The sequence below is a fragment of the Zonotrichia leucophrys genome, chromosome 11 (genome assembly GCF_028769735.1).
Source record: "Zonotrichia leucophrys gambelii isolate GWCS_2022_RI chromosome 11, RI_Zleu_2.0, whole genome shotgun sequence".
NCBI lineage: Eukaryota > Metazoa > Chordata > Aves > Passeriformes > Passerellidae > Zonotrichia > Zonotrichia leucophrys.
Window position 1 is genome coordinate 955748 of NC_088181.1, and position 23588 is coordinate 979335.

A 23588-nucleotide genomic window follows, 5' to 3' on the forward strand; every position below is an offset into this window, starting at 1 on the left:
GGGGCACTGGGATGGGGCTGGCGGGCAGCAAGGCTGAGGGGAGCCCGGGGCTGCACAGCAGGACATGGGCTGTGGGCAGGTGGGTACCATCAGCTCGTGGCTGCTCCATCCAAGTAGCCCCCTGGAAGCACAAATCCCTGTCTGGGATGGCTGGAGTGCGAGGGACCCCCAGCCCCTTGGGACAGACAGAGGCTCAGGATCATTGCATTTTGGGGAACAGGAGGTGGGGCTGGGCTGAGCCCCCAGGTGTGGGCAGAGCTTTGGGGAGTGGCTGGGCACTGGCTGAAGCACTCAGATTGTTTTTATTTTCATATAAACAAGACAGAACCCAAAGCAGCATTAAGTTAAAAAATAAAAAAGAGCAGGAAGAAGAGTGGAGCGCAGCCAGGGAGGGCCCCGGCTGCCCAGGCCATGCTCAGACCCACCCCCGTAGTGTGAGCCCCGGGCCGTGTCCCGCAGTGCAGTGGGGCAGGAGTGAGAGAACACCGGGCGGTTTGGCACCGGGGAGGGGGCACAGCGGGGCCTGAGCTGCCCCAGCCCCACAGCCCCCGTGCCCCCCCTCAACCTTCCTGTCCAAAGTCCTCCGTGAATTTCTTCACTTTGAGGAGATCCTCGGCATTGACGGTGGGGCGGGTGGTGGCCAGCGAGCGCAGCATGTCTGACTGCAACACAGGTGGGTGGGACATGGCTCAGACCAGGCGAGGGCACGGGACAGGGACCCCCATGGCAGTGAGGCACCTTTGCCCCATGGCAGCAGCACTGACCACGGGTGGGAGCTGCCTGGCAGACCCAAGGCCCTTTCCTGTCACCCAGCCTTCCACTGGGGGTTTGTGTCCACCCCAGGAGCCACAGCCTTGCCCGGCCCTTGGCCTGGAGGATGAGCAGGGAAGTGGCCAGGCCAAAGCCACGGAGGGGACACTTACCATGCAGACAACAGGCTCCATCAGCTTGTCGCTGGGCACCTCCATCCAGGTCATCTCGGTGGCCCCAGGGTCCCCGGGCGAGCACGGCGTCAGGAGATCATCCACGATGGCACCGGGGGTGGTGCGGGAGGGACCACGGACCTGCAGAGCCAGCGGCACGTGGCACCGAGCTGGGGTGGGGACAGCAGCCACAGTGCCCTCCCCTGCCCGGGACCACCCCCACTCACCTTCTTGAAGTGCGTGGCCGACTGCACCTTGCGCACGGGCTGCATCAGCGCGTCCCTGACGATGATGCTGATGTCGGCCCCCGAGTAGCCGTCGGTCTTGCGGGCCAGCTCCTGGATGTTGGCGTCCGTCAGCGAGTGCGGGGTGTTCCCCAGGTGCAGCCGGAACATCTGCGCCCGCGCCGCCTCCTCGGGCAGGGGGATGTAGATCCTCTTCTCGAACCTGGGGGCACGAGGGGTGAGCCCCAGTTCCAGCCCTGCTGGGGGGCTGCCACAGGGGCTGTGTGTGGGGCTCACCTTCTCCTGATGGCCGAGTCCAGCACCCAGGGGATGTTGGTGGCACCCAGCACCAGGATCCCGTCGCTGCTGTTCCCCACACCTGCAGGCAGACGGCTCAGAACAATCTCCAGGGATTCTGAGTCCCCAGCTGCTGCCTGCCTTGTCCTGCTCCCTCCCATCCCTGGCACAGGCACCCACCCTGCATCTGCACCAGGAACTCGGTCTTGATGCGCCGCGCCGCCTCGCTCTCGTTCTCGTTGCGGGAGCCGCACAGCGAGTCCACCTCATCGATGAAGATGATGGAGGGCTTGTGCTGCCTCGCCAGCTCAAACAGGTTCTTCACCAGCCTGGGAACAGAGCAGGGGATGGGGTCCCCGCTCAGAGACCCTCCTCAGCAGCACCAGGGCAGCCCCACGTTCCTCCCATTCTGAGAACCCCACACTGGCAGCAAGGGAAGTGCCACACCAGGGGCTGTGCAGCCCTTCAGGGGACTGTGCTCCCCCCTGGGACCCTGCTGAGGATTAAAGTAAATCTAATTACAGGGTGTCAGAAATTAATAATGTAGAGTTAAGTTTAATTATGACTTGCTCACAGCTTGGCAGGGGTGGGCTCTGCTCAAAGCTTGCTGTAAGTGAGCTGTAAATGAATTCTGAGAATGGACAGATGGGAAACTTTCAGGTAAGAGCTGCAATTCTGGAGGGTCCCAAAGCTGCCCCAAGATGGGGCATGAGAGCAGTTAATTAAGACAAAGAGACAGAATCCAGTTAAGTGTTAGAAGACCCCAGCTTAAAGTTGCTGTTGGACTGAGAGGTCTGAAAAGATGAGGGGGCACAGGCTGTGAGGGAAGAGGCCCAGGGATTGCTTTGCTCAGACCCCCTCTCTGAAGGCAGCAGCTCCCAATTCTTTAACAGCCCTGTTACTGGGGTTCCCTGAGCTGGTGGCCCCTTCTCTACCCTGGCTGTCAGAGCACCAGGAGCCAGGCTGTGCCATGTCCCTGCTGCCAACTTACTTCTCACTCTCCCCCAGCCATTTCGATGTCAGGTCAGAGGAGGACACAGAGAAGAAGGTGGAGTTGTTGGCCTCGGTGGCCACGGCCTTGGCCAGGTAGGACTTGCCGGTGCCAGGCGGCCCAAAGAGCAGGATCCCGCGCCAGGGCGTGCGCTTCCCTGCGGCACAGACCGGGGTCAGCCCCGTGCTGGGGTCACCCACAGAGGGGTCACCTCCTGCACAGCCCCCTCCCAGCACCACGGCCTCACCTGTGAACAGGTGTGGGAACTTGATGGGCAGGATCACGGCCTCCTTCAGGGCTTCCTTGGCTCCCTCCAGCCCGGCCACGTCGCTCCACCGCACGTTGGGCTTCTCCATCATGATGGCACCTGTGAGGGTGTGACTCTGCTGCCATGGCCCCACCGAGATGGGCACAATGACAGCCAGAGTCCCACACCCCCAGTCCTGCCTCCCCTGAGCACAGCAGCTGTTTGGGGTGAGCAGCCCACAGGAACACACCCCTGGGTCCCAACCCCACAGCCTGTTCCCCTCGCCACAGCCGCCCCAGACAGGGCTGTCAGTGAATCCCTCCTAACCCCAGAGCATCGAGCCCATCACAGCCTCTCTCACCCATCAGCTGCTCCTGCAACTTCTTCTTCTCAGGGTTCTCGCCCTCGCTGTCACTGTCACTCCTGGGGACAGGGGACAGGGTTCAGGAGCAGGACTGGCACTGGTGTGGCAAGGGGGGTCCTGCCAGCTCCGTGGCCAGACCGGGGATCCCTCGCCCCCCGTCCCGCACGCACCCCTTGTTGTCATTCTGTGCTTCCCTGACAGGCCTCTTGCCGTGCCGGTCCTTGCCCCGCAGGTACTCCTTCAGCTTCTCGGCGCGGTCCAGGTACTGCATGCACTTGGCTCGGATGCTCTCCTTGGCCTTGTCGCTGTGAGCCTCATCTGCGGAGAGCCGCGGGCGTTACCGGAGCCCCCCAGCGCCGCAGCCCCCGCGCCCCCGCCGCCGTGCCTCACATTTGATGGCGTGCAGGAAGTACTCCACGGCGTGCTGGTACAGCCGCAGCGCCTCCTCGTAGTTCTTGGCCCTGTCCTCCTCGGTGGCTTTGGTGACCAGGTCGATGGCTTTCTGCGCGGGGGGAGGGCCGTGAGCACCGGGCCCGCCGGGGCCCTCCCCGCCGCCAGGGGCCGGGCCGGGCTCGCCGGCACCGCGGCTCTTCCGCCGCGCCCACCTCCCTGCCCACCGCGCCGGCACCGGGGCTCAGCACGGCCGGGCGACCTCAGCGGGGCCCAGCACCGGGGCCGGGTGAGGCCTTTCCCCGGCCGGCACGGCGCCGGGCCCCGGTGAGGCCTGTCCGCTGGGGCCGAGCGGAGGCCCGCGGGAAGGGGGCGCGGTGTCGGCGCGGCCGGAGCCCCAGCCCCGTCCCGGTGCCCGCGGTCGGTACCTGCAGGGTGGACGTTGTCATCGCATCGCCCGGTGCGGCCGCTCCGGCGGCCCCGGGACGGCGGCGGCGGCGGCGGCAGCGACTGCGGCTGCGCCCGGCCGCGCGCCCCCTGCCGGCGGCACCGCAACCTGCAGTGAGGGGCGCCCTGTGCGCGCGGGGAGCCCCGCCCACCGAGGGGCGTGGTTTGATGAGACCGCGCCCAATGCTATTTATGTATTCGTGTAGGCGTGGTCTCACATGGGCACGCCCTCTATGGCCCCGCCCCGGGGACTCGGAGTGCGCGGGAATTCCCTAAAAACACGTGAATGTGGGTGGAGGGGTTGTGTGTGTTCGTTCATGAGTGTTTACATGTGTTTGTGTGTGTTCGTGAGTGTCCACGTGAGTTTGTGTGTGTTTGTGCATGTCTTCTCTATGTGTTTACATGTTGTCATATGTCTGTGTTTGTGTGCATATTCATGAGTATTTATGTGGGTTTGTGTGCCTGTTCATGAGTGTTCACGCGTGTTTGTGCATGTGTTTGTGTGTATTTTCATGTCTGTGTGTGTTTACATCTTCACGTGTGTGTGTGTGTGTGTGTGTGCCCAGGTGCACACCCCTGTGTGCACGGTATTTGCACACACACTGCAGGTGTGTTCGGTACTTCAGAAATCCCCATAGAGACCCCACCCCAGAGATCCCCCTGTTCCTTCCAGAGACCCTGATTCCTCCCCCCATCCCCACACCAGACTCAAAATGAGACCCGGAGCCCCTGGAAAAGGCAATCTGATATAAATAGCGATTTACAAAGAATACAAAAATAGAAGGAGGGGGCAGCACCCGAGCCAGCACCCACAGGACCCCAGAGCCCCCCGAGGCAGAGACCCGTGCAGGAGTTTGCCAGGGGGCTGCGGGGGTCCCGGCAGGAGGGGGGAGCCCTGGAGGTCCCACCCGAGCCCCCCAGCCCGCAGGGTGTGGGAGCTGCCCCAAGGGGAGGGAAAGTACAAAAAGCGAAAAGTGCATCAATCTACATGTCCTGCCCGGGCAGGGGCAGCCCCGCAGGGTCCCCGCGGCCCCGGCACAGACACGGCGTTTGTTCAGCCTTTGGGAGATCGGGGGCACTGCCGGGGGGCATCGGGGGAGGCCAAGCCCCAGGGACAGGACCAGGACCCCTCTGCCCCCCTGAGTGCCCCCTGTAAGACAAACGTGTCCCCCCACCCTGAGCAGGGCGTGGGGACCCTGTCATGCAGCAATGGGGGGGTCCCACAGCCCCAGCCCTGCCCCATGTGGGGACAATGTCACCTCTTTGGGGGACGCCCCAAGGCAGGGGGACGCTGGCTCCCCTGGAGGTGAGCGGGGGGCACCAGGGGTCCCCCGGGCAGGGGGGCCGGGCTGGCCCCGCTCCAAGGCACAGGCGGTGAGATCAGCGATGGCTTCAGCCCCGGGGGGATTAAAGCTGGTGTGAGTAACCCGAGAGCCCCCCGGAGAGCACTGCCATGGGGCAGGAGGGGCTCAGCCCCGCAGCCTCCTGCGCTCTCAGGGCAGCGATCCCAGTCCCAGCAAGGCACCGATGGGGCAGGAGAGGTTGGGGGACCCTCCGTGACCCCCAGCTGGTGGTGACAGGGCGAGGGGGCTGGGGCACCTATGCCAGCAGCCCCATGCGGGTGACTTTGGCCGAGAGGAAGGTGTGCAGCACGAAGACGATGGGCTTGGGGCAGGAGTGCAGGTCCAGCGCCTGGGGGGAGACGGAGAGGGGTGTCAGCCCCCCACATCCCACCGGGGACGGCAGGGCTGGGGGCTCCAGTCAGCCAAACCCAGCGGGTGTGGGCAGCTGGGATGTGCAGGGATGGGGAAAGCAGGAGGAAGCAGCGGGTCCCCCAAACCAGGGGGTCAACCCTGCTGCCCCCTCCTCACCAGCTCGCCCTCAGGGCCCCCGAAATCCAGGTAGAGGGTCCTGATGCCGTCATCCGCAGACATCTTCAGGCGCTCGTAGGGGTAGCGGAAGAGCACGCAGGAGCCCGGCTCGTCCCGGGAGATGGTGAAGCCGCCCTCGTAGTGGATGGAGAGCTGCACCTCCTGCCCGCCCAGCGTGCAGCCTGCGGGCACAGCCGCTGCCGTCAGCCCCGGGGGCGGCCTGGGGACAGTGGGGACAGCCAGGGGGGCCCAGCAGCGCGGCACTCACCCACGGTCACCTCCTTGATGAGCTCGGCGGCGGCGTGGCAGCCCTGCACCAGGACGCGCGTCCAGGCCGACAGGTCGCGGTGGGTCTCCACGCGGAACACGTGCATCTCCACGCCCTGGCGCGAGCCCGTGCGCGTGGCGAACGTCAGCTCCGAGCCCAGCGCGGGCGAGCGGCGCCCGGAGCCGGAGTGCACCAGCCTGGAGGGGAGGGCATGGCCGGGGTCAGGGGCTGGCACCGCGTCACCCCATGGGCGCTCTGGCGCTGCATCCCTGCCCCGAGGCGCAGGCACGGCCCCCAGCCTGGCTCACCTGGTGGCCACCAGCGGGTAGCTGTGGCAGGGCGAGGCCCAGGCGTCCCTGGTCCAGGGCATGCCATCGTAGAGCAGCAGGTCCTTCTCCGTCACCGCCATGAGCACCGGCCGCCACTGCTGCCGCCCGCCGTCCAGCCGTGCCTGCCGGGCACCGGGCACCGTGAGGGGGGAGACACAGCCCTGGCACCCAGCCCGGAGCCCACGGGCAGATGGAGCCCAGGGCAGCGGTTCCTCAATGCCAGGGAGCATCCACAGCACCCGCAGGGATGGGCACAGAGAGCAGTGAGAGCCAGAGTCCCAACCCACGTCCCCAGTCCCACATCCTCTTGGTTTGCCATCCTGGAAAGCAGGGATCCTGCCCACCACACTGCCAGGCTGGCTGCAGCTCTCAGGCAGTGAGTTCAGGGAATAAGGAGGGTGTGATGAGGGGTTCCATCTGGAAATTCCCAGTGGGAGAAGGGGCTGAGGGCACAGGAAATGCTGCCATCACTGGGACACAGCTGCATGGGAGATGGCAGCAGGGCCAGAGCCCAGGCCGGGCTCTCTGGCTGCATCCATAGCCCCGGTGGCATCCTTGGCGCATCCCATTGGCACTGCTGTCCCTGGGAGCCCCCTGGCACACCCCCATTGGCACTGCTGTCCCTGGCAGCCCCCTGGCACACCCCACCAGCGGTACCTGCTCGGCCAGCCAGGCGATGTGCTTCACCTCCCGCCCCCCGGCCGTGGGGCTGCCGGAGCCCAGCGTGGCGTTGAGCTCGGCCAGCACCTGGGGCAGCAGCGCGGTGATGTTGGCGTGCAGGGCGCTGAACCAGGCGTGCGCCGTGGCCGTGTCCCGGCAGCGCAGCACCAGCGTGTTCCGGCTGTCCGGGGAGTGCAGCTCGATCAGCCTGCGGGGACAGGGACAGGCCCAGGGTGGGACAGGGACAGGGCCAGGGTGGGACAGGGACAGGCCCAGGTGGGATGGGACATGGCCAGGGTAGACAGGACAGGCCAGGGTGGGACAGGGACAGGGCCGGGTGGGACAGGGACAGGCCCAGGGTGGGACAGGGACATGGCCAGGGTGGGACAGGGACAGGCCCAGGGTGGGACAGGGACAGGGCCAGGGTGGGATGGGGACACGGCCCAGGGTGGGACACCAGCACTGCCTGGGCCCTGCACTGCAAACTGGCTGCACTGCTTTAGGGCTTCTGCTGTGCATTTCCACCTGCCAGGGCTTTCAGCCCTCATTTTTTAAGGCAGAGGGGCTGCCAGGGGACTGGGAGGGAACTTGGCATAGCCCTGGCCCCTCTAAACCATCTGCAGTGTCCTTCCACAGCTCAGGGGGCGAAGCAGGGCTCATGGCCTCAGCGAGGGGCAGCCCCAGCTGTGCCCAGGGTGTCCATGGGGTGAGGGGTCCCTCACACTGGCACTGAGCAGACCCAGTCCTGTCCTGGGGGTCTCTGGGGAGCAGGGTCCCCCCACGGCACCCACTGCCCTCACCTGTTCTCCAGGTCGGGCATGCTGAGGTTCCGGGCAGCAAAGCACATCTTGAGGGGGATCACCTTGCGGTCACGGGGGCCCTGGTGCTGGGGGGACCCCGAGTCCTCGCTGCCACTCAGGCTGGGGGACTGCGGGGCCGCCCCCTCCCAGGGCAGGTCTGACACCAGCGACGGCTTCTTGATGTAGGGCGTCACCTCCCGCATGAACTTCACTGTGGGGAGGGGGCACAGTCAGGCCCGGGAGGGTCCTGCACCCCACACCACAGCCCTGTGCCCCGGGGTCGGTCTGATAGGGCAGCGTGACCCTCCCACAGCAAGGCTTGGAGCGTGCTGGGGGGTCCCACCCTGTCCGGGTCAGGGATGTCCCAAGTGAAGGACAGGGCTGGCAGCTCATCCATCCCGCTGCCGGCGCGGCTGTAGGAAGGGGAAGGCGCCACAGGACAATGGTGCTGGGCGGGAGGTCAGGCTGCAGCCCATCCTGGTCCATCCTGCCCAGCCAGGGCTGTGCCCGCCAAGTTTCCAGCCCTGCCGGCGATGCTGGGCCGGAGGAGGAGGGTGTGCAGCCAAGCCATCGCGGCTCCCCGCGCCTCTCCAGGCGGGAAGGAAGGAAGGAGGCAGCAGCTCAGCCCCTGCTCCCCCCGGAGCGTCCCAGCCCAGCACCGCCCTGCTGACAGCAGCCCTGGGCCCCCGCCCGGCCCGGCTCTGCGCCCAGGGAGGGACGCGCTGGGGACAGGGATGGGGCAGCGAGAGGGAAAACCAAACCGAACAGCAAATGGGCTGCTCAGCACCGGGAAACCAGGGCTGAAAGGATCCTGGAGCCGGCACGGTGCCACAGCCAGGCCCTCTGGAGGGGGAACGACACCGCTGGTGGGGCCCAGGCTGTGCTGCTGCCAACGCTTCCCTGCGGGGCTGCGAGCAAGGGAGGGACGGCAGGGATGGAACCGGGCAGGAGACACCGGCCCCCGCCTTCCACCGGCCCTGCTGAGCCACGAGGCGCTTGCCCTTGCTGTGGGCAGCACAGGAGTTAATATTAGCTGCTGCCGGCGCGCTGATCCCGGGATTACCGCGTCCCACACCCCTAATCCCGCTCCGGCCGGGCGGGGAGCGCCGGGCAGCAGCGCGGCTCCCGCTGCGGGGCCGCTCGGCAGATGTTTGCCAGATGTGGGCAGCTGCCTCCAGCGCGGGGAGGGAGCTCAGCACGCGGGGCTGCAGCTCACAGCGACCCTGCGGGGCAGGCACCGACCCGGGGCAGGCAGGAGCGGGAGGCCAGGCTGGGCAGGCAGCAGCGCTGGAGCCTGAGTGTGGGTGCCCCGTGGCGACCAGCACTGTGTGTGCCCATGGTGGGGCAGCAGAACTGGCTCTGGTTTCAGTGGGATGCATCCAGGTGCAGGCAGGACACGGAGCACCTTGTGCCAGAGCTGGGGGCACCTGCAATCCCCCCTCCTGCTCCTGCTGAGGCTGTGACCAGCACAGAGCTGCCCTGGCAGGGCCAGCACCGCCACCCGGCACAGGCGCTGCCGCCCCACCCACGCTCACCGCAGAGGAAACCCAGCTGTGCCTGCACCCCTGGCCTGTCCCGCCGCAGGAAGAGGCAGCTCCGGCTGCACCACGGCAGTGCTGGCTGCACACCGGGGCTCACCGGGGCTCACCGGGGCTCACTGAGCTCCTGCAACCAGCAGGGAACACCCCCAGCCTTCCCAGGCTTGTGCCCCGGGTCTGCACTGCACCCACAGCTCCATGCAGGGCGGAAGGGCTCCCTTCCCCCAGGGCCTGTGGGTGCCCGGGGAGGTGCTTGGCGTGGGCCCCGAGGCCAGCCCAGCCCCCAGCATGGGTGACACTGACACAAACCCCACGGAGATGCCGTGCAGGGCTGATGGTTTCCCCTCCAGCACTGGCACGGAGCCCGGGAGAAGCTCTGGCACCTGCCAGGGTGGTCACAGCTCCAGGCTGTGAGGAGGGATGGGCTGGATGGCACGGCCAGTGTCCCCCAGCAGCTCCTCTGTGGGCTCTGCTGAGAGCAGCTGGGCACGGGATGGTCCCACCAGAGCCACGGAGCAGCTGTGCCCAGCACAGTGAGAGGGGAAAGGAAGGGAAAGAAAGGGAAAGAAAAAGAGAGAAAGGAAGGGAAAGGAAGGGAAAGGAAGGGAAGAGGTGTCTGCCACAGCACCCGTGCCTGTGGCGGAAGCGAGGGACAAACACAGCACGGGGCTGGAGCTCCTGTGGGACAGGATCAAACGGCTGGGCAGCAGGAGGAAGGACGGCAGCAGGAGGAAGGACATGTTGAACCGGGTGCAGGGTCCCGTGGGGACCCTCACTGTGTCCAACAGCAGCCCCCAAACACAGCACCAAGCCTGACCCTGCTCTGGCGCCCCAGCCGTGCCCAAGCACCTCGAGCCAGCTGTGCCCCCACCAGGGAGCCCAGCCGTGTCCCCTCATGCCACTGCAGCGTGCCAGGGGTGTGTGGCAAGGCAGCAGCACCGTCCCTGTACCCAACGGGCACCGTGCCCACGGAGCAGCCCCACGCAGCGGGGGACAGACGGACGTGCCAGGACACCAGGACGGTGTGTGTGGCACCGCAGCACTGTGGCACAGCCCACCCCGACCCACGGCACCGGTGGCCTCGCGGTGCCCCCTGGCACGAGCCCCGTGCCGCCCCACCGGGCTGGGCAGGTCCTGCCCGAGCTTGTCGGGCTGCCGGGAACAGGTCGGGCAGGAGCCGGTGGCTCTGCCGGGCCAGCCCCGAGCCGGCTGCGCTGGGCACAGGGCCCGGGGACACCGAGCCCGCGGGGGCTGAGCCGCAGGGACAGGGACAGAGCCTGACCAACGCCCCGGGTCAGCCCTCCCTGGGGACACCCAGCCAGCCGGGCATTGTCACCGCGGATAGGGGACAACCTGTTCGGGGAGACACCACAGCCAGGGGACAACAAGTCTGTCCTGGGGGACCCCAGATCTGTTTCTGAGGGGCCCAGATCTGTTCTGGAGGAACACAACCAGTGACCACAACCCTGTCCTTGTCCCCAGCTGTGAGGGGTCCCCAACCTGCCACAGAGGGAACAGCCCGAGCCGGGGGGACACCGCAGTCCCCTCGTGGCTTTGGGGGCACACAGAAACGCGCCAGGACTGGGGTAGGGGAGTGGCGTCCCACACCCGGAAAAGGGACCCAAAGGCGGGCCGGGAGTCCGGTGACAGCGGCAGGGAGGTGTGGTGGGCGAGGGAGCACCGGGGCGAGGGACAGGAGAGCACCGGGGGCCCGTACCGGGGACTCGGGGGAGAGGAAGGGGTTGAGGCGTTACCTTCAAGGATGACCTCCCTCCCGGCTCTCTTCAGCGCCTGCACAGCTTGATCGTGGGTGGCATCGCGGAGATCGACGCCGTTAACAGCGAGGATGGCGTCGCCTAACCGGAGCGCTCCGCTCCTTTCCGCCGCCAATCCCGGGAAGATCCGTGAGATCAGCACCGGCATCCGATTCTCCCGACCTCCCTTAATGCTGATCCCGAGCCCTCCCGCCTCCGCTTTCACCACCCGCACCCTCCTCACGCCACCGGGTGCCGCCGCCTCCGCGTTGCCGTTCACCACGCCGTTCACCACCGACGGATCGCCGGTGCCCGGTTCCGCCGTTAAGCTCAGCGTTTCCCCGGTCAGTTCCGCGGACACGCGGACCCAGCGCTCCCGCAGGAGCAGCTCCAGCAGCCCCGTTTTACAAGCCCGGGTCCACACGGCCATGCCGCCGCCGCCGCCGCCGCCGGTCACCGGGGAAGGGGCGGGGTCTGGCGGAGGGCGCGGTTTGCGGCCCCGCCCCCGCCCGCATGGCGCGCTGCGGTAGGCTCGAGTGCGCGGGAGGACGGGGTGGGGCGGCCCCGCCCCCACGGCCGCAGCCACCAATCAGAGAGGTGGCGGCTAAGCCGCCGCTGCTGTGATTGGTCGCGCTGAAGGGCGGGGGCTAAGAAGCCACGCCCCCGCACGCCATGTCTGGCGCTGAGATTTGTTTGGCGCGCTGCGATTTATTTCACGAGCTGCGCTTTAAATCTCCCGTGTTCTCCGGGGATCCCCGATTTCCCTCCTTCCATCCACGGGGAATGACGCTTCCCAGCCCCACGCAACACCCCTACACCCCCGTCCTTAGGGAATGAGGCTGCCCGGCCCCAGGCAGCACCCACAGACCCACGCGACTGCTGGAGAGAGAGAAGCCAACACTGGGAATAGACACTGTGAGCAAAAAGGGATGGAATTTGGGGTGTCACCGTGTCCCGCACCCCGGGGAGGAGAACTGGAAGGATATGAAAATCATGATGACATGATGGTGGTGTGACAACAGGAATGAGCCCTGAGCCTGGGCATGTACACAACAGTGAGGTTTTATTCCTAAAGCACCTTAAGAAAATTCTTACAGTGCCCCAGGAAGGCAGCACAGAGACAGTTCCCGAGGTTGGAGTGGCTTCTTCTGCTCTCAGGTGCCAAACTTCTTCTGTTGGACAGGCAGAGGCAGCTGGGTTTTGAAGTCCATGATGGGTCGCTCCACCACAACCAGGCAGTTCTTGTCCAGCAGATCCATGAAGAGCAGTGGCTGTAAGGCAGGAGATGGGAATCATGGAATCAGGGAATGGTTTGGGGTGGAAGGGACCTTTAAGGGATCTCGTTCCACCCCTTGCCATGGGCAGGGACACCTCCCAGTGTCCCAGGTTGTTCCAAGTCCTGCCCAACCTGGCCTTGGGCACTGCCAGGGATCCACAGCTGCTCTGGGCACCTGTGCCAGGGCCTGCCCACCCTGCCGGGGAACAATTCCATCCCACTATCCCATCTAACCCTCTGGCAGTGGGGACCCATTCCCTGTGTCCTGTCCATACCTTGTTCCCAGTCCCTCTCCAGAGCTGAGTACCTCCCTGACCCCGCTCCCCAGCACCATCACCCACCTGGAACTTCTTGCAGATCTTGAAGGCGTGGAGCTGCCTCTTCCTGGCAGTCTCTGGGAGCTGTTTGAGGGTGCTCTGGTTCATCAGGAGGGCGCTGTCGTCGGGCAGGGGCTGCGGGAGGGCAGCGGGCAGAGCGCGGGTCAGGCTCTGCAGGAGCACCGGGCACCCCCAGCCCTCCCTCCCTCCCTCCTGCCCGCTCACCAGGGACTTGTCGAGCACGCAGAGCAGGTAGGTGTCGTGGAGCAGGATGTGAGAGGGGTTCTTGGGGTTGAAGGTGATGTGGGTGATGGGGGAGTCCCGCTCCAGCCAGGCGCGGTGCAGCCCCCGGCTCTGCACGGCGCGGCTCCAGCTCGTGTACTGCTTCTCGGGGATGCTGAACTCAAACAGCTGCAGGGAGCACAGTGGGGACACGCTCAGGGCTGTCTGCTCCTGCCAGCAGCTCCAGGCAGGGCCCCGAGCCGAGCCTGACAGCTCTGACAGCAGGGAAACAGGCACAGGGAAGGGAGCACGAGAGCTCGGCTAGGAGAGCTCCTACCTGCTGGTCTGAGTAGGCAATGACGAGGTTGTTGGTGCTGGGGTGGATGGCGAGGGCAGATACGGCGCAGTCATAGTTGGGCACCACGCAGTGATGCTGCAGGAGGGGACAGTGCACTGATGGGATCCACCCGGGCCAGGCTGACAGCTCTCCCACACAGCCACCCCTGACCAGAACCTCCAGGACTGCCTCTGACCCCTTTCCCACACACCCACCCTGAGCAGAACCTCCAGGACTGCCTCTGACCCCCGTTCCCACACCACAGCCACCCCAGCCCTGCTCCAGGGATGCAGTGATGGCTCCCAGGGGGGCAGTGCATGCTGAGTTCCCCATCCCGTGTCCCCTGAGGCTGGGGGGTCACTCCCAGGCCCACCTTGAAGCATTTCAGGTTGTAGATGTGGATGGCCCAGTCTCCACTGACGGCTGCCAGCCAGTGCCCGTCGGCGCTCGGTGCCAGCAGGTAAACGGCCTCGGAGCAGCCTGCAGAGAGCCTGGGGCTCAGAGGGGTGCTGTGAGCCCCAAACCCCAGAGACACCCAGCCCCACGTCCCCCTGATTGCCCAGTGCCAGGCCACGAGGGCACAAACACCCCCAGGATGGACTCACATACCCCTGAGGGCAGGAAAGGGGGACACCCCTGTGCACCCACAGGGTTGGGGGATGCAGAGCCCAGGAACCCCCAGCCCAGCTCTCCCCAGCCCACACCTGAGGGCGGCCGCAGCGTGTGCAGGTGTTTGCAGCCCCCCGGCTCCAGCAGCTGGAAGACGTGCACAGACCCTCGGGCGGAGGCCACGAAGAGGCTCTGGGAGTCGGCGGAGAACTGGAGCTGGTAGGCTGGGGGCAGCAGCTTGGGCACCTTGGGGACCTGGCAGTGAGGAGAACGCAGCTCTGGCAGCCAGCCCACTGCCACCCACATCCCCACGAGTGACAGTGGCCAGGCCAGCCCCCACAGCCCCCCATCCCCTGACCTTCCTGAGGCTGACGCCGTCGTCGTCGCAGTGCACGCGGTACAGCTGGAAGCGCGAGGCCGTGGAGTAGCCCAGCCAGGTGCCGCAGGGGGAGACGCAGCTGCAGTAGATGTGCTCCGGGCCCTGGGGACACCCAGAGGGGCTCAGGGGGGCCCGAGGAACCCCCAGAGCCCAGCACACAGCCCTCAGCTGCCCCGGGGGCACCCCAGCCCGCTCAGCCCTACCTTGCTCTTGAGCTGCACCAGGTGCTCGGGCATTCGGCACAGGGGAAGGACCTCGCCGTCCTTTCCTGGGAATGGAACCACACGGACCACCAGTGAGAGTGGGGAAACCACACGGGGCTCTCTGAGCAGCTGGGGATCCTCAGGGAGTGCCCAGGCCCTTCCCAAAATCCTGCTGGCAGCCCAGGCTCTGCCAGGGAGCTGACACCAGAGAGCTGCACCTGTGACTCACCGGTCTCCTCAGTGGAGCCAAGTCTCCAGAGCTCCAGGTACTGGGAGAACTGGAAGAGGAGCAGCCGGGCTTTCCTGGCGCAGGAGACGAGGCGGCGCTGCGTGGAAAAACAGGCAGGATGTCAGGGACACAGAGCCTGGCACAACGGGCTGGGGCACAGCCGGAATGCCCTGGGGTGCTGGAGACTCCGAGCGGGGGAGAGCAGGGAAATCAGGTCCGTGGGACGGGAGCCTGGAGATGGAGACCCAGCAGGACCAGCAAGACCAGCTCGACAACTTGCACTGCTCCCTGGCAGAGCCTCCAGATGTAGCAGGAAAGGAAAGGAGACACAACGGGGCAGAGGAGGGAGCCAGGCACAGGGAAGGAACCCTGGCAGGGCAATGAGGGCACCTGGAGGGGCAGGGAGATCCAGCCCTGCCAGCCCCACCAGCTCCAAGCCACCACTCACGTGGGGGAAGGTGAATTTTCGGAGCACTGCGTCGTAATTTTTCTTCTGCACCTTCTCCATCAGCGGGCGGATCACCAGCTGGGCGTCCAGGCCTGCAAGCCAAGCACAGATCAGCCAGCCGGTACCGAGAGGGCAGAGCCTGCCCAGCCCCGGTGCCCCCGGCAGCCGTACCCCCGGAGATGAGGGCGGTGGGGCTGTGTGCCACGGCCCGCACGTCGTGGCTGTGGAACTGGAAGGGCTTGGTGCGCACCCAGCGCTTCTCCAGCCCGCCCAGCCTCACGGGCAGCAGCTGCAGGTGGTAGGTGGCCCCGGTGGAGGTGCCCACGATCATGCTGTCCTCCTTCTGTGGAGGGAAACGGGGCTGTGGGAGCAGGCTGGGAACAGCAGGAGGGCACTGCCAGGAGGCAGAGTGCAGCAGCTCCTGCTCCCTGTCAGCCAGGACAGGGGGGACCTGGGGGTGCCACCCACCTGTGACACGGCCAGCGAGAGCACGGCCGAGGTGCTGACGGTGTGGGACTCTGCCAGCGTGCCCTGCTCCCAGTCCCAGAACTGCACCCTCCCAAAGGAGTCGGCGCTGACCACGGTGCCGCTGGACAGGAGGGCGATGGCCCACACCACGCACTCGCGCGTGGCCTTCTCCACGTGGTGGTTCACCATGATCCTCTGCACCGTCTGGCCTGCAGTGGGGGAAGGATGGGGTGGCTGGGGGATCCCACGGGGCACGGTGGGGCCGGTGGTCCCAGGGGATGGGATGGGATGGGATGGGATGGGATGGGATGGGATGGGATGGGATGGGATGGGATGGGATGGGATGGGATGGGATGGGATGGGATGGGGCTGCTGTGGGACAGGAGGTACCTGAAGCCACGTCGATCACACGGAAGAAGTCGATGGAGCCAGCCACGATGTGAGTGTCCGAGGGGTGCCAGGACAGGCACAGGACACGGCCTGGGGAGGGAGGGGAGCTCCATGTGAGAGCCTGTGGGTCACAGCCCCACGGTCACCGGGACACCCGGAGGGACAGAGGAACAGTGCTGCAGCCAGGACTCACCTTTCCGCCTGTCCAGGTTCCGCTCGAACTGGATCCCGCCAGGAACCACTTGGAAGATCTTGACAGAGCCGTCCTCGCAGCCGATCTGCGGGGGCCGGGATCAGCGCAGGGCTCGGCGGGACCCCCTCCCCGCGCCCGGCGCCGCTCCCGGCGGGACTCACCGCCAGCTGGGTGCCGCTGCTGTTGGCCACCATGCTCCAGATGGGTCCCCCGCCGCCATCCAGGCCGCGGGCCGCGCTCAGCGCGGACAGGTCGTACTCGGTGATGTCCCCGCCGAGGCCGGCCCCGAAGAGCCGGTCCCCGGCCGCCCAGCACAGCGACTCCACCGACCGCGCCTCGTGCCCGGGGATCACCTGCGCAGGGACCGGGTCACGCCGCGGCACCGGGACCCCCGGTACCACCCGGTACGCATCGGCAGGGCCAGATAACGCCCGGTACAGCCCCGGAGAGGCTCGACACAGGCCCGGTACAGCCCCGGTGCGGATCCCTAGAGCCTGGTCCTGGCTGGACACGGCCCGGCTGGGCTCGGTACAGGCCCAGCACAGGCTCGGTGCCGATCGAAGGACCAAGCAACCCCCGTACGGGCTCGGTGCGTGCATGGTACAAGCTCGATAAAGCCCGGTGCGGCTCAGTACATGCCGGTACATGCCGGTACGGCGGCCTCACCTTCTCCTGGAAGTAGTTGGCGGCGAAGTTGTACACCTCGACGGCGCCGTCGGTGCGGGCCAGGGCCAGGCGGGAGCCGCGGGGGTGGCAGGCGAGGCAGCGCACGCCCGCCGGCACCAGCCCGAAGAAGCGCACCCGGTGCACCTCGAACTCGCCCATGGCGCTCCGCCGGCCCCGGCTCCGCTCCGCTCCCGCTCCGCCCCACGTGCGCGCGGCGCGCCGGAACCGGAGCTGCCCCGGGGCCGCGCCGAACCGGAAGCGGAAGCGGCGGCGGCGCGGCGGGAGATTCGTGCGGGGCCGGCGGCGGGTGCGGGAGCGGGGCCGGTCGGCGGGACCGGGGCGCGGCGCGGGGCGAGCGCACGGTGCGGGCGGGAGGGACTCGGTGCGACCGAGAGACCCGGCCGGGCCGCCCCGGGCCGTGCCCGCCGCACCGGCGCCGCTGGAGGGCACCAGCGCCCCGCGGGACCGGGCGGCGGCTCGGGGGCAGCAGGGCCCGCGGGAGGGATCCGGGCCTAAGGGTCTGGGGGAGGCTGCAGGGCCCGCAGGGGGGTCTGGGCCTGGGGGGCGGTTTCTGGGCCCCGGGGTCTCGGGGACGGGAAGGGCCTGGGCGGCTCTGGGCATGGCGGCTGCGGGTGCTGGATCTGGGGGTCTGTGGGAACCTTGGGGGGCTGGAGGGCCTGGGGACATTCTATAGGGCCCGGGGGGATGGATCTCAGGATCTGTGGGCCCAGAACGGGGTCTGTGCATGGGGGGTCTGTGGGGCCCGGGGGTGCAAGTTCATCCCCCCAGAGGGGAAGGGCCAGGGGCTCCTGCTCCCCTCCCCACTGCCCTGTCCTGACCGTGTCTCTGCAGGGCCCAGCATGGTGCAGATTGTCATCTCCAGGTGAGCCCCAAGGGTCCCCATGTCCCCTGGTCCCTGTGCCCGCTGGTGCCCGGGTAACCCTCCCCATGTCTCCCCAGCGGTGGCACCGGGGCCCTGGCACAGTGGGTGCTGCTGGAGCTGCAGGGCGAGGTGGAGCCCCGGCAGAGCGGGGACCTGGCCGGGAGCCTGCTGGGAGACCTGCACTACACCTGTGAGGTGAGGCTGGACACCGCTGGGACCTGCCGGGGACAGCCCAGCCCAGCCTCACCCTCCGCTCTCCCCAGGGCGTCCCTGTGCTCATCGTGGGGCACCACATCCTCTACGGGAAGGTGGTGCAGCTGGAGAAGCCGTTTGCTGTGCTGGTGAAGCAGGGAGGAGCCTCCCAGCCCAGCCCCGGGGAGCCCCAGGGCCACTACACCGTTACTGCCCTCATCAAAACCAAGCTGCTCTTCAAAACCCGCCCCAAGCCCATCATCACCCACGTGCCCAAGAAGGTCTGAGGGGAAGGATGTGGGCTATGAACTCTGATCTGCTGCTGGAAAAAGCAGCAGGCACTTGGGGAGATCCAGGATGTCATCCCTGTCCTGCACAGGGGACACTGGCACTGCTGGGTCCTGTGTCTGGGTCACTTGTCCCCCCCAAAATGACTCTTTTCAGAGAGCAACCAAGCTCTTGGCCACAGACCCCATGGATCACCCCAGGTCCATGGCTCCTGGTAGGTTGGGACTTCCTGTGAGCGGGGCAGGGCTGTCCCACCCTGGAGCTGCCCACAGTCTCCAGCAGGTCCCAGGGATCCATGGAGGTGCCAGAGTGGAGATGTCTCCTTCCACCCCCTCCCTGCAGCTGTGGGGACACCAGTGCCACACAGGGACTCAGCACCAACCTGCCTCAAGTCGGGCAGGGGGCTCAGGGACCCTCCCCAAAACACACCATGCGTCCTCACTTCAAGTCTTTATTTCCACAACTCCGTCAGGATATAAAAACCAGCCTTTTCCACCCGAAATATGGAAAAAAATTCCCCTGGCAGGTTCAAAAATAAATAGATTTACAAACCATCTGCGACAATACCAAAGAGCTACAAAAGTCTTCTAAAAAACCTCGTATTAAATTAAACAAAAAACAGCTAAAAGCTCCGTCATAGAAAGGGGTTTTTACCCAAGTCCTGAAAAAAGGACCCACAGGTGAATTCCCTGGGGAGGGGAAAGTTGGGAAGCACCTTGCCTAAATCCCCATCTCCCCACTGCTGGGAAGGTTTTGGGGTGGGAGTGACAGGGCCGTGGGGTGGCCAGAGCGTGACACGGCCCCAAGGGGTCTCCAGCAACGCCCCGGCCGGCACACAGCCCCCCAGATTTCCCAGTCTCTCCATGCCAGGATCCCCCCTTGGCTCTTTGGCAAAGCTGAAGGAACCTGCTGCCCTCCTGGAGCAGCCAGACCCCCGAGAGGCCTGGGGGCTGCCCGTGGGTACGCGCCCGCACGCAGCCGTGGGGCAGAGGCAGCGCAGCCAGCAGGGCTGGCACACTGTGTGTCCTGGGGTGGGGAAGTGCTCTAGCACCACGGAGGAGGGACTGGAATCCCTGTAAAAGCACCGAGGGGTGGAAGGTTCTGGAATGGGGTGTGGGAGCGCGGCCAGCAGCGCTCCACACCGGGATGCTCCATAGGGCACAGCTGGGATGTCGCTGGCAGCACCTGGCTGGGTGATGGGCAGCCCTGGCTCGGCTTCTCCGTGGCCAGCTTGGGATGGAAAAAAGGAAAGTATAGGAAAAGTTTGCACCTTAATAAAGAATAAAAGCAAGATTTCAAGATCTGATGAGAAACGCCAAGGGTTGGGAGCGCTCAGCGCTGCCCAGCAGCTCCGGGATTGGGAAAAAGGGGCCTGGGGGTGTTCACTCCAGCACGTGGGATCACCCCAGCACCTGGTGGTTCCAGGATGGGCAAGAGGGGATGGCGGTGGCTACCCTGACACATTGGATGGCGTGGCACCGGGAACCACCCCACGGTCAGACCTCAGTGAAGACCAGCCCACACTGCTCCTGCCTCTTGCCGCAGCGGCGGGCAACGATGGCCAGGTAGAGGGTGAGCAGGGCCACCCAGTAGCAGGCGTAGAGGATGGCACCCGAGACGAGGAAGGCCACCTCGGTCTCGCTGAAGAGGTCCTGGCTGTAGGCGGTGTAGGCCAGCCCGCCCAGCAGCACCGCCACCCACACGGACACCGGCAGCAGCCCCACGAAGTTCACCACGATGGTGCGGCGCCCTGAGGTGCCCCAGCCCGACTTGTTGATGGTGGCAATGGCGAAGATTTTGGCGGGCAGCAGGCTGGACATGTAGAGGAGGGCGTAGAGGGACATGAAGATCATCTCGGCGCTGCCGCGCAGGAAGCAGGCGTAGGTGGCCTTGATGACGCCCACCAGCTGCACCGTCAGCAGGAACAGGAGGATGTTCCAGACGCGGCCGCGGTAGAAGAGCTGGATGACGGTGGCGATGAGGAAGAAGGGGAAGAAGCCGGTGACCACCGACTCGTAGGTCATCCAGAGGTGGTGCTTGTGGAACCAGAGCGCGTTGTAGAGCCACTCACGGAAGTAGGACTTGCTCCAGCGGGTCTGCTGGTTGAGCCAGCGCAGGTACCGCGTGGGCGTCTCCGTCAGGCACTTGGAGCGAGCCGTGTACTTGGTGCGGTAGCCCAGGCTGAGCACGCGGTTGGTGAGGTGCCGGTCGTCCCCGAAGCTGCACTTGCTGCCCAGGAAGGTCTGGTGGTACCAGTCCTCGAGGAACTGCTGCAGCAGCGCGTTGCGGTACATGCCCAGGGGGCCGCTGATGCACTGCACGCACCCGAAGTACGACTGGCACGCGCGCTCCACGTTGAAGGCCATCCAGTACCGCACGCTGCTCAGGAAGGACAGCCACGAGTCGTACTTGTTCAGGATCTGGGGAGGGGATGGACGTGAGCCCCAGCGGCGCTGCAGCCCCTGGGGCCCCAGCCCTGCCCTCCCTCACGCCGGGGTACCTGGACATCGCCGCCGACGCCGCCGACGTGGGGGTCGGCCTCCAGGATGCGGAGCATCTCGGCGGTGCAGGCGGGGTCCAGCACGGTGTCTGAGTCACACACCTGGGGGCAGAGGGAACGTCGAGCCCCGCTCCCGCCGCCCACGCGCGCCCGGCAGACAGCCCAGCCCACAGCCAGGCAAGCCTGAGCCACGGACGGCGAGACCGGGCAGAGCCCCGCAGACCGGCAGGCGATGGAGGGGAGCGGAGCAGCCCGTGGTACCGGGGCACCGCTGCCCAGGACACCCATCTCTGGCTGCTGGCACCGAGGGAGGACCTCTCCCTGCCACCACATGTGGGGACCTTGCACCCCGTGCCACACTGTCCCACGGGATGACACCACAGCAGGCCATGTGCTGAAGAGGAGCTGATGGGACACCCATGGGCAGCAGTGTGGGCAGCAGTGAACACCTCGGCCACCCCAGAGCCAGCAGCCCCCAGCCCTGGTGGCTCTAGGCCAGTGCATGGGGCCAGATCCAGTACTGGGTATTCCCGGGACTGCTCCCATTGCACCCACAGCCCCCGTGCCCAGGACGCCCACTGCCCACATCCCCCAGCCCATGCACGCACCTGGATATAGTCCACGGAGTCTCCGAGCGCCCGGAAGGCCGTGTACATCACCTCCCGCTTCCCGCCCCACTTCTGCAGGATGCAGGAGTAGGTGTTGCTGCGGACCAGCGCCTGAACTCGGGCCAGCCCTTCCCGCAGCCCGGCCTCCGTCTCCCCCTCGCCCCAGGCGTGGAAGTTGCTCCTCCAGATGTAGCTGCCGCAGCGCTCGGAGCCCATCACGTCGTGGAAGATGTCCAGCATGTAGGTGTCGTCGGGGCCGTTGCCGTCCACCACCATCACCACTTTGAGGTCGGGGAAGGCGATGCGCTTGACGGAGCGCAGGCACTTGGTCAGGTAGTCGGGGTCCTCCTGGAAGGCGGCGATGCACAGGGCCACGGAGCGCCCCGGCCGCACCGGCTGCCCCTCGCCCCGCATGCGCCGGTGCTCCAGGAAGGCGAAGAGGCTCTGGATGAAGAGGTGCAGCCCCAGGATGGCCCCGTAGAGGCCGAAGGAGAGGTAGTGCTTCTCCGTGTGGATGAACTGGTACCCTGTGACGTAGGCGGCCAGGATTCCCCCCAGCACCGCCACGGCGAAGAGGCTGGTCCCCACGACACGCAGGGCCGTGGAGAGGCTCCCTGGCATCTGGGGGGACACGGGGCGCCGTCAGGGCACGGGGACATCCTCCCCATCAGGTCACCCGGAACGCAAAAGCGGGGTGGCCCTGCTGCTCTGCAGCCCCACGGCCACCCTGTCCCTCACGGGTCACTCTTTGGGGGTGACACCATCCCGGTGCCTCCACGGGGCCAGAGGAGGTGCGGGGGTCCCCCACACCCTTCTGTGTGTGTGCCAGGGGAGGTGCAGGGTCCCAGGTGCCCCACGGAGAACGGTGCCAGCTCCCCCATTCACCCAAGCAGGAGCGCGGCCGCTCGCAGGCGATGGCTGGGCTGGAGGACAGGGAAGGGCACGGGGATGGCAGGGACCGGGTGTCCCCGGGGGAATCGCGGCCGCGCAGAGCCCTCCGCCCCCCGAGCGTGTGCAGGGACCCCCGGCTGCGGGGAGGCAGCGGCGAGACCCCCGCCCGCTGCGGGCTGGGATGGGACGGGCGGCGCGGGCAGGACGGGACTGCGGAGAGGCACCGGGAGCGGGCAGGGGGTGCGGGCGGCTCGGGGTGCCCGAGCACGTGCGGGGCGCGGAGCCAGCCCAGGGACCCCCGGCGGCACCTCCCGGGCAGCCCCTCCGGCTCCCCCCGGTTCCGCCGCCCCCGGCGCTCTCGGCTCCCCCCGGTCCCGCAGCCCCCGGCGCTCCCGGCTCCCGTTACCCCCGGCCCCGCAGCCTCCGGTGCCGCCGGGCTCGCAGCACCGCGGGGGACCCCGAGCCTGCAGCAGCGGCCCGGGAGGGAGGAGGAGGGAGCGGGACTCACCGTGGAGGTGCCGGTGGCGGTGCCGCCGTTCCCCACCCGCCGCCGCCGCTGTGCGCCCGGCCCGGCCCGTGCGGCCCCTTTATACCGCGGCGGGGCCGGCACCGCCCGCAGCCCGCGGGGGCTCCGCCCGGCACCGGCAGCACCGGCACCGGCACCGCCGGCACCGCCCCCGGCACCAGCACCGGCACCGGCTCCAGCTCCGCCCGCAGCCCCCGGGAACCCGCCCCGCACCGGCAGGACCTGGCACCGGCCCCAGCCCCGCACTGCGGGAGTGATGACCGGCACCGGCAGCACCGGCGGCGCCGGCGGCACCGGCATCAGCAGCGCCAGCGCTGCACCGGCACTGGCACCAGCACAGGCATCACGGCACAGCCGCTATACCGGCGGCACCGGCAGCGGCTCCGGCGCTGCACCGGAACCGGCATCACCATCACCCGGCACCGGCAGCAGGCGCGGGCAGGGCACGGAGCCAGCCCCGGGGACCCCGGCAGGCGCTCGGGGTGGAGGCGGCACTGGGAAGGTGTCACCCTGTCACCCCCAAAGCAGTGACCGGTGAGGGACAGGGACGGCCACTGCATCTCTCCCCGCCCCGCTGGGTGCCAGGGCAGGACCAGGGGCATGCGGGGACAGCAGCACCTTGTCCCTGTGGTGGCCCGATGGCAGGGGACAGCCAGCTCCTGGAGGGGCCATTCTGAGTCTGTGGGAGGCACAGCCTCGACTCGGGGCTCAAATTCAGCACTTTTGGGTTTCTCAGCCCGGCCGTGCCCTGCTGTACTGGGAGCTGGGTGTGAGGAAATACCGGGGCTGGCTCGGAGACCCGAGCACCAGGAGCTGGGAAAGGGGATCCCTGCAGCAGGAGCACCCCGGCTGGGGACACG

The 23588-nt window shown here is 67.1% G+C and overlaps 5 protein-coding genes across 6 annotated transcripts; 1 reads left to right on the forward strand and 4 right to left on the reverse strand.

Moving 5' to 3' along the window:
• Positions 1–283: 283 nt before the first annotated feature.
• VPS4A (vacuolar protein sorting 4 homolog A) lies at positions 284–3977 on the reverse strand. The gene is made up of 11 exons (XM_064723112.1): positions 3865–3977; positions 3437–3548; positions 3217–3364; positions 3044–3105; positions 2683–2802; positions 2436–2592; positions 1625–1773; positions 1445–1526; positions 1151–1370; positions 924–1064; positions 284–662 (listed from the first exon to the last, which is right to left on the reverse strand). The coding sequence occupies exons 1-11, from the start codon at positions 3883–3885 to the stop codon at positions 561–563; spliced, it is 1314 nt and encodes a 437-aa protein (XP_064579182.1). The 5' UTR covers positions 3886–3977; the 3' UTR covers positions 284–560.
• A 643-nt stretch (positions 3978–4620) lies between these two features.
• SNTB2 (syntrophin beta 2) lies at positions 4621–11618 on the reverse strand. Its single transcript, XM_064723392.1, is given in 8 exon segments — positions 4621–5575; positions 5755–5936; positions 6023–6219; positions 6331–6473; positions 7009–7219; positions 7812–8022; positions 11104–11585; positions 11587–11618. Coding segments are annotated over 8 exon segments (1551 nt in total). The 3' UTR covers positions 4621–5482.
• A 529-nt stretch (positions 11619–12147) lies between these two features.
• UTP4 (UTP4 small subunit processome component) lies at positions 12148–17070 on the reverse strand. Its single transcript, XM_064723465.1, has 16 exons — positions 16841–17070; positions 16336–16527; positions 16175–16259; positions 15982–16071; positions 15592–15800; positions 15295–15466; positions 15124–15215; positions 14676–14772; positions 14447–14511; positions 14223–14345; positions 13960–14119; positions 13629–13735; positions 13256–13351; positions 12922–13107; positions 12721–12831; positions 12148–12374 (listed from the first exon to the last, which is right to left on the reverse strand). The coding sequence occupies exons 1-16, from the start codon at positions 16997–16999 to the stop codon at positions 12258–12260; spliced, it is 2061 nt and encodes a 686-aa protein (XP_064579535.1). The 5' UTR covers positions 17000–17070; the 3' UTR covers positions 12148–12257.
• A 40-nt stretch (positions 17071–17110) lies between these two features.
• On the forward strand, positions 17111–18757 carry CHTF8 (chromosome transmission fidelity factor 8). Of its 2 annotated transcripts, none has more exons than XM_064723407.1 (4): positions 17111–17147; positions 17693–17723; positions 17801–17918; positions 17987–18757. In XM_064723407.1, exons 2-4 carry the CDS (start codon positions 17701–17703, stop codon positions 18200–18202), a joined length of 357 nt encoding a protein of 118 aa, XP_064579477.1. In that variant the 5' UTR covers positions 17111–17147; positions 17693–17700; the 3' UTR covers positions 18203–18757. The 2 variants fall into 2 exon arrangements, with proteins under 2 accessions (XP_064579477.1, XP_064579478.1); XM_064723408.1 differs by having other exon boundaries at positions 17128–17202.
• A 97-nt stretch (positions 18758–18854) lies between these two features.
• HAS3 (hyaluronan synthase 3) lies at positions 18855–22804 on the reverse strand. The gene is made up of 4 exons (XM_064723406.1): positions 22711–22804; positions 21312–21932; positions 20704–20805; positions 18855–20623 (listed from the first exon to the last, which is right to left on the reverse strand). The coding sequence occupies exons 2-4, from the start codon at positions 21930–21932 to the stop codon at positions 19700–19702; spliced, it is 1647 nt and encodes a 548-aa protein (XP_064579476.1). The 5' UTR covers positions 22711–22804; the 3' UTR covers positions 18855–19699.
• Positions 22805–23588: the final 784 nt, after the last annotated feature.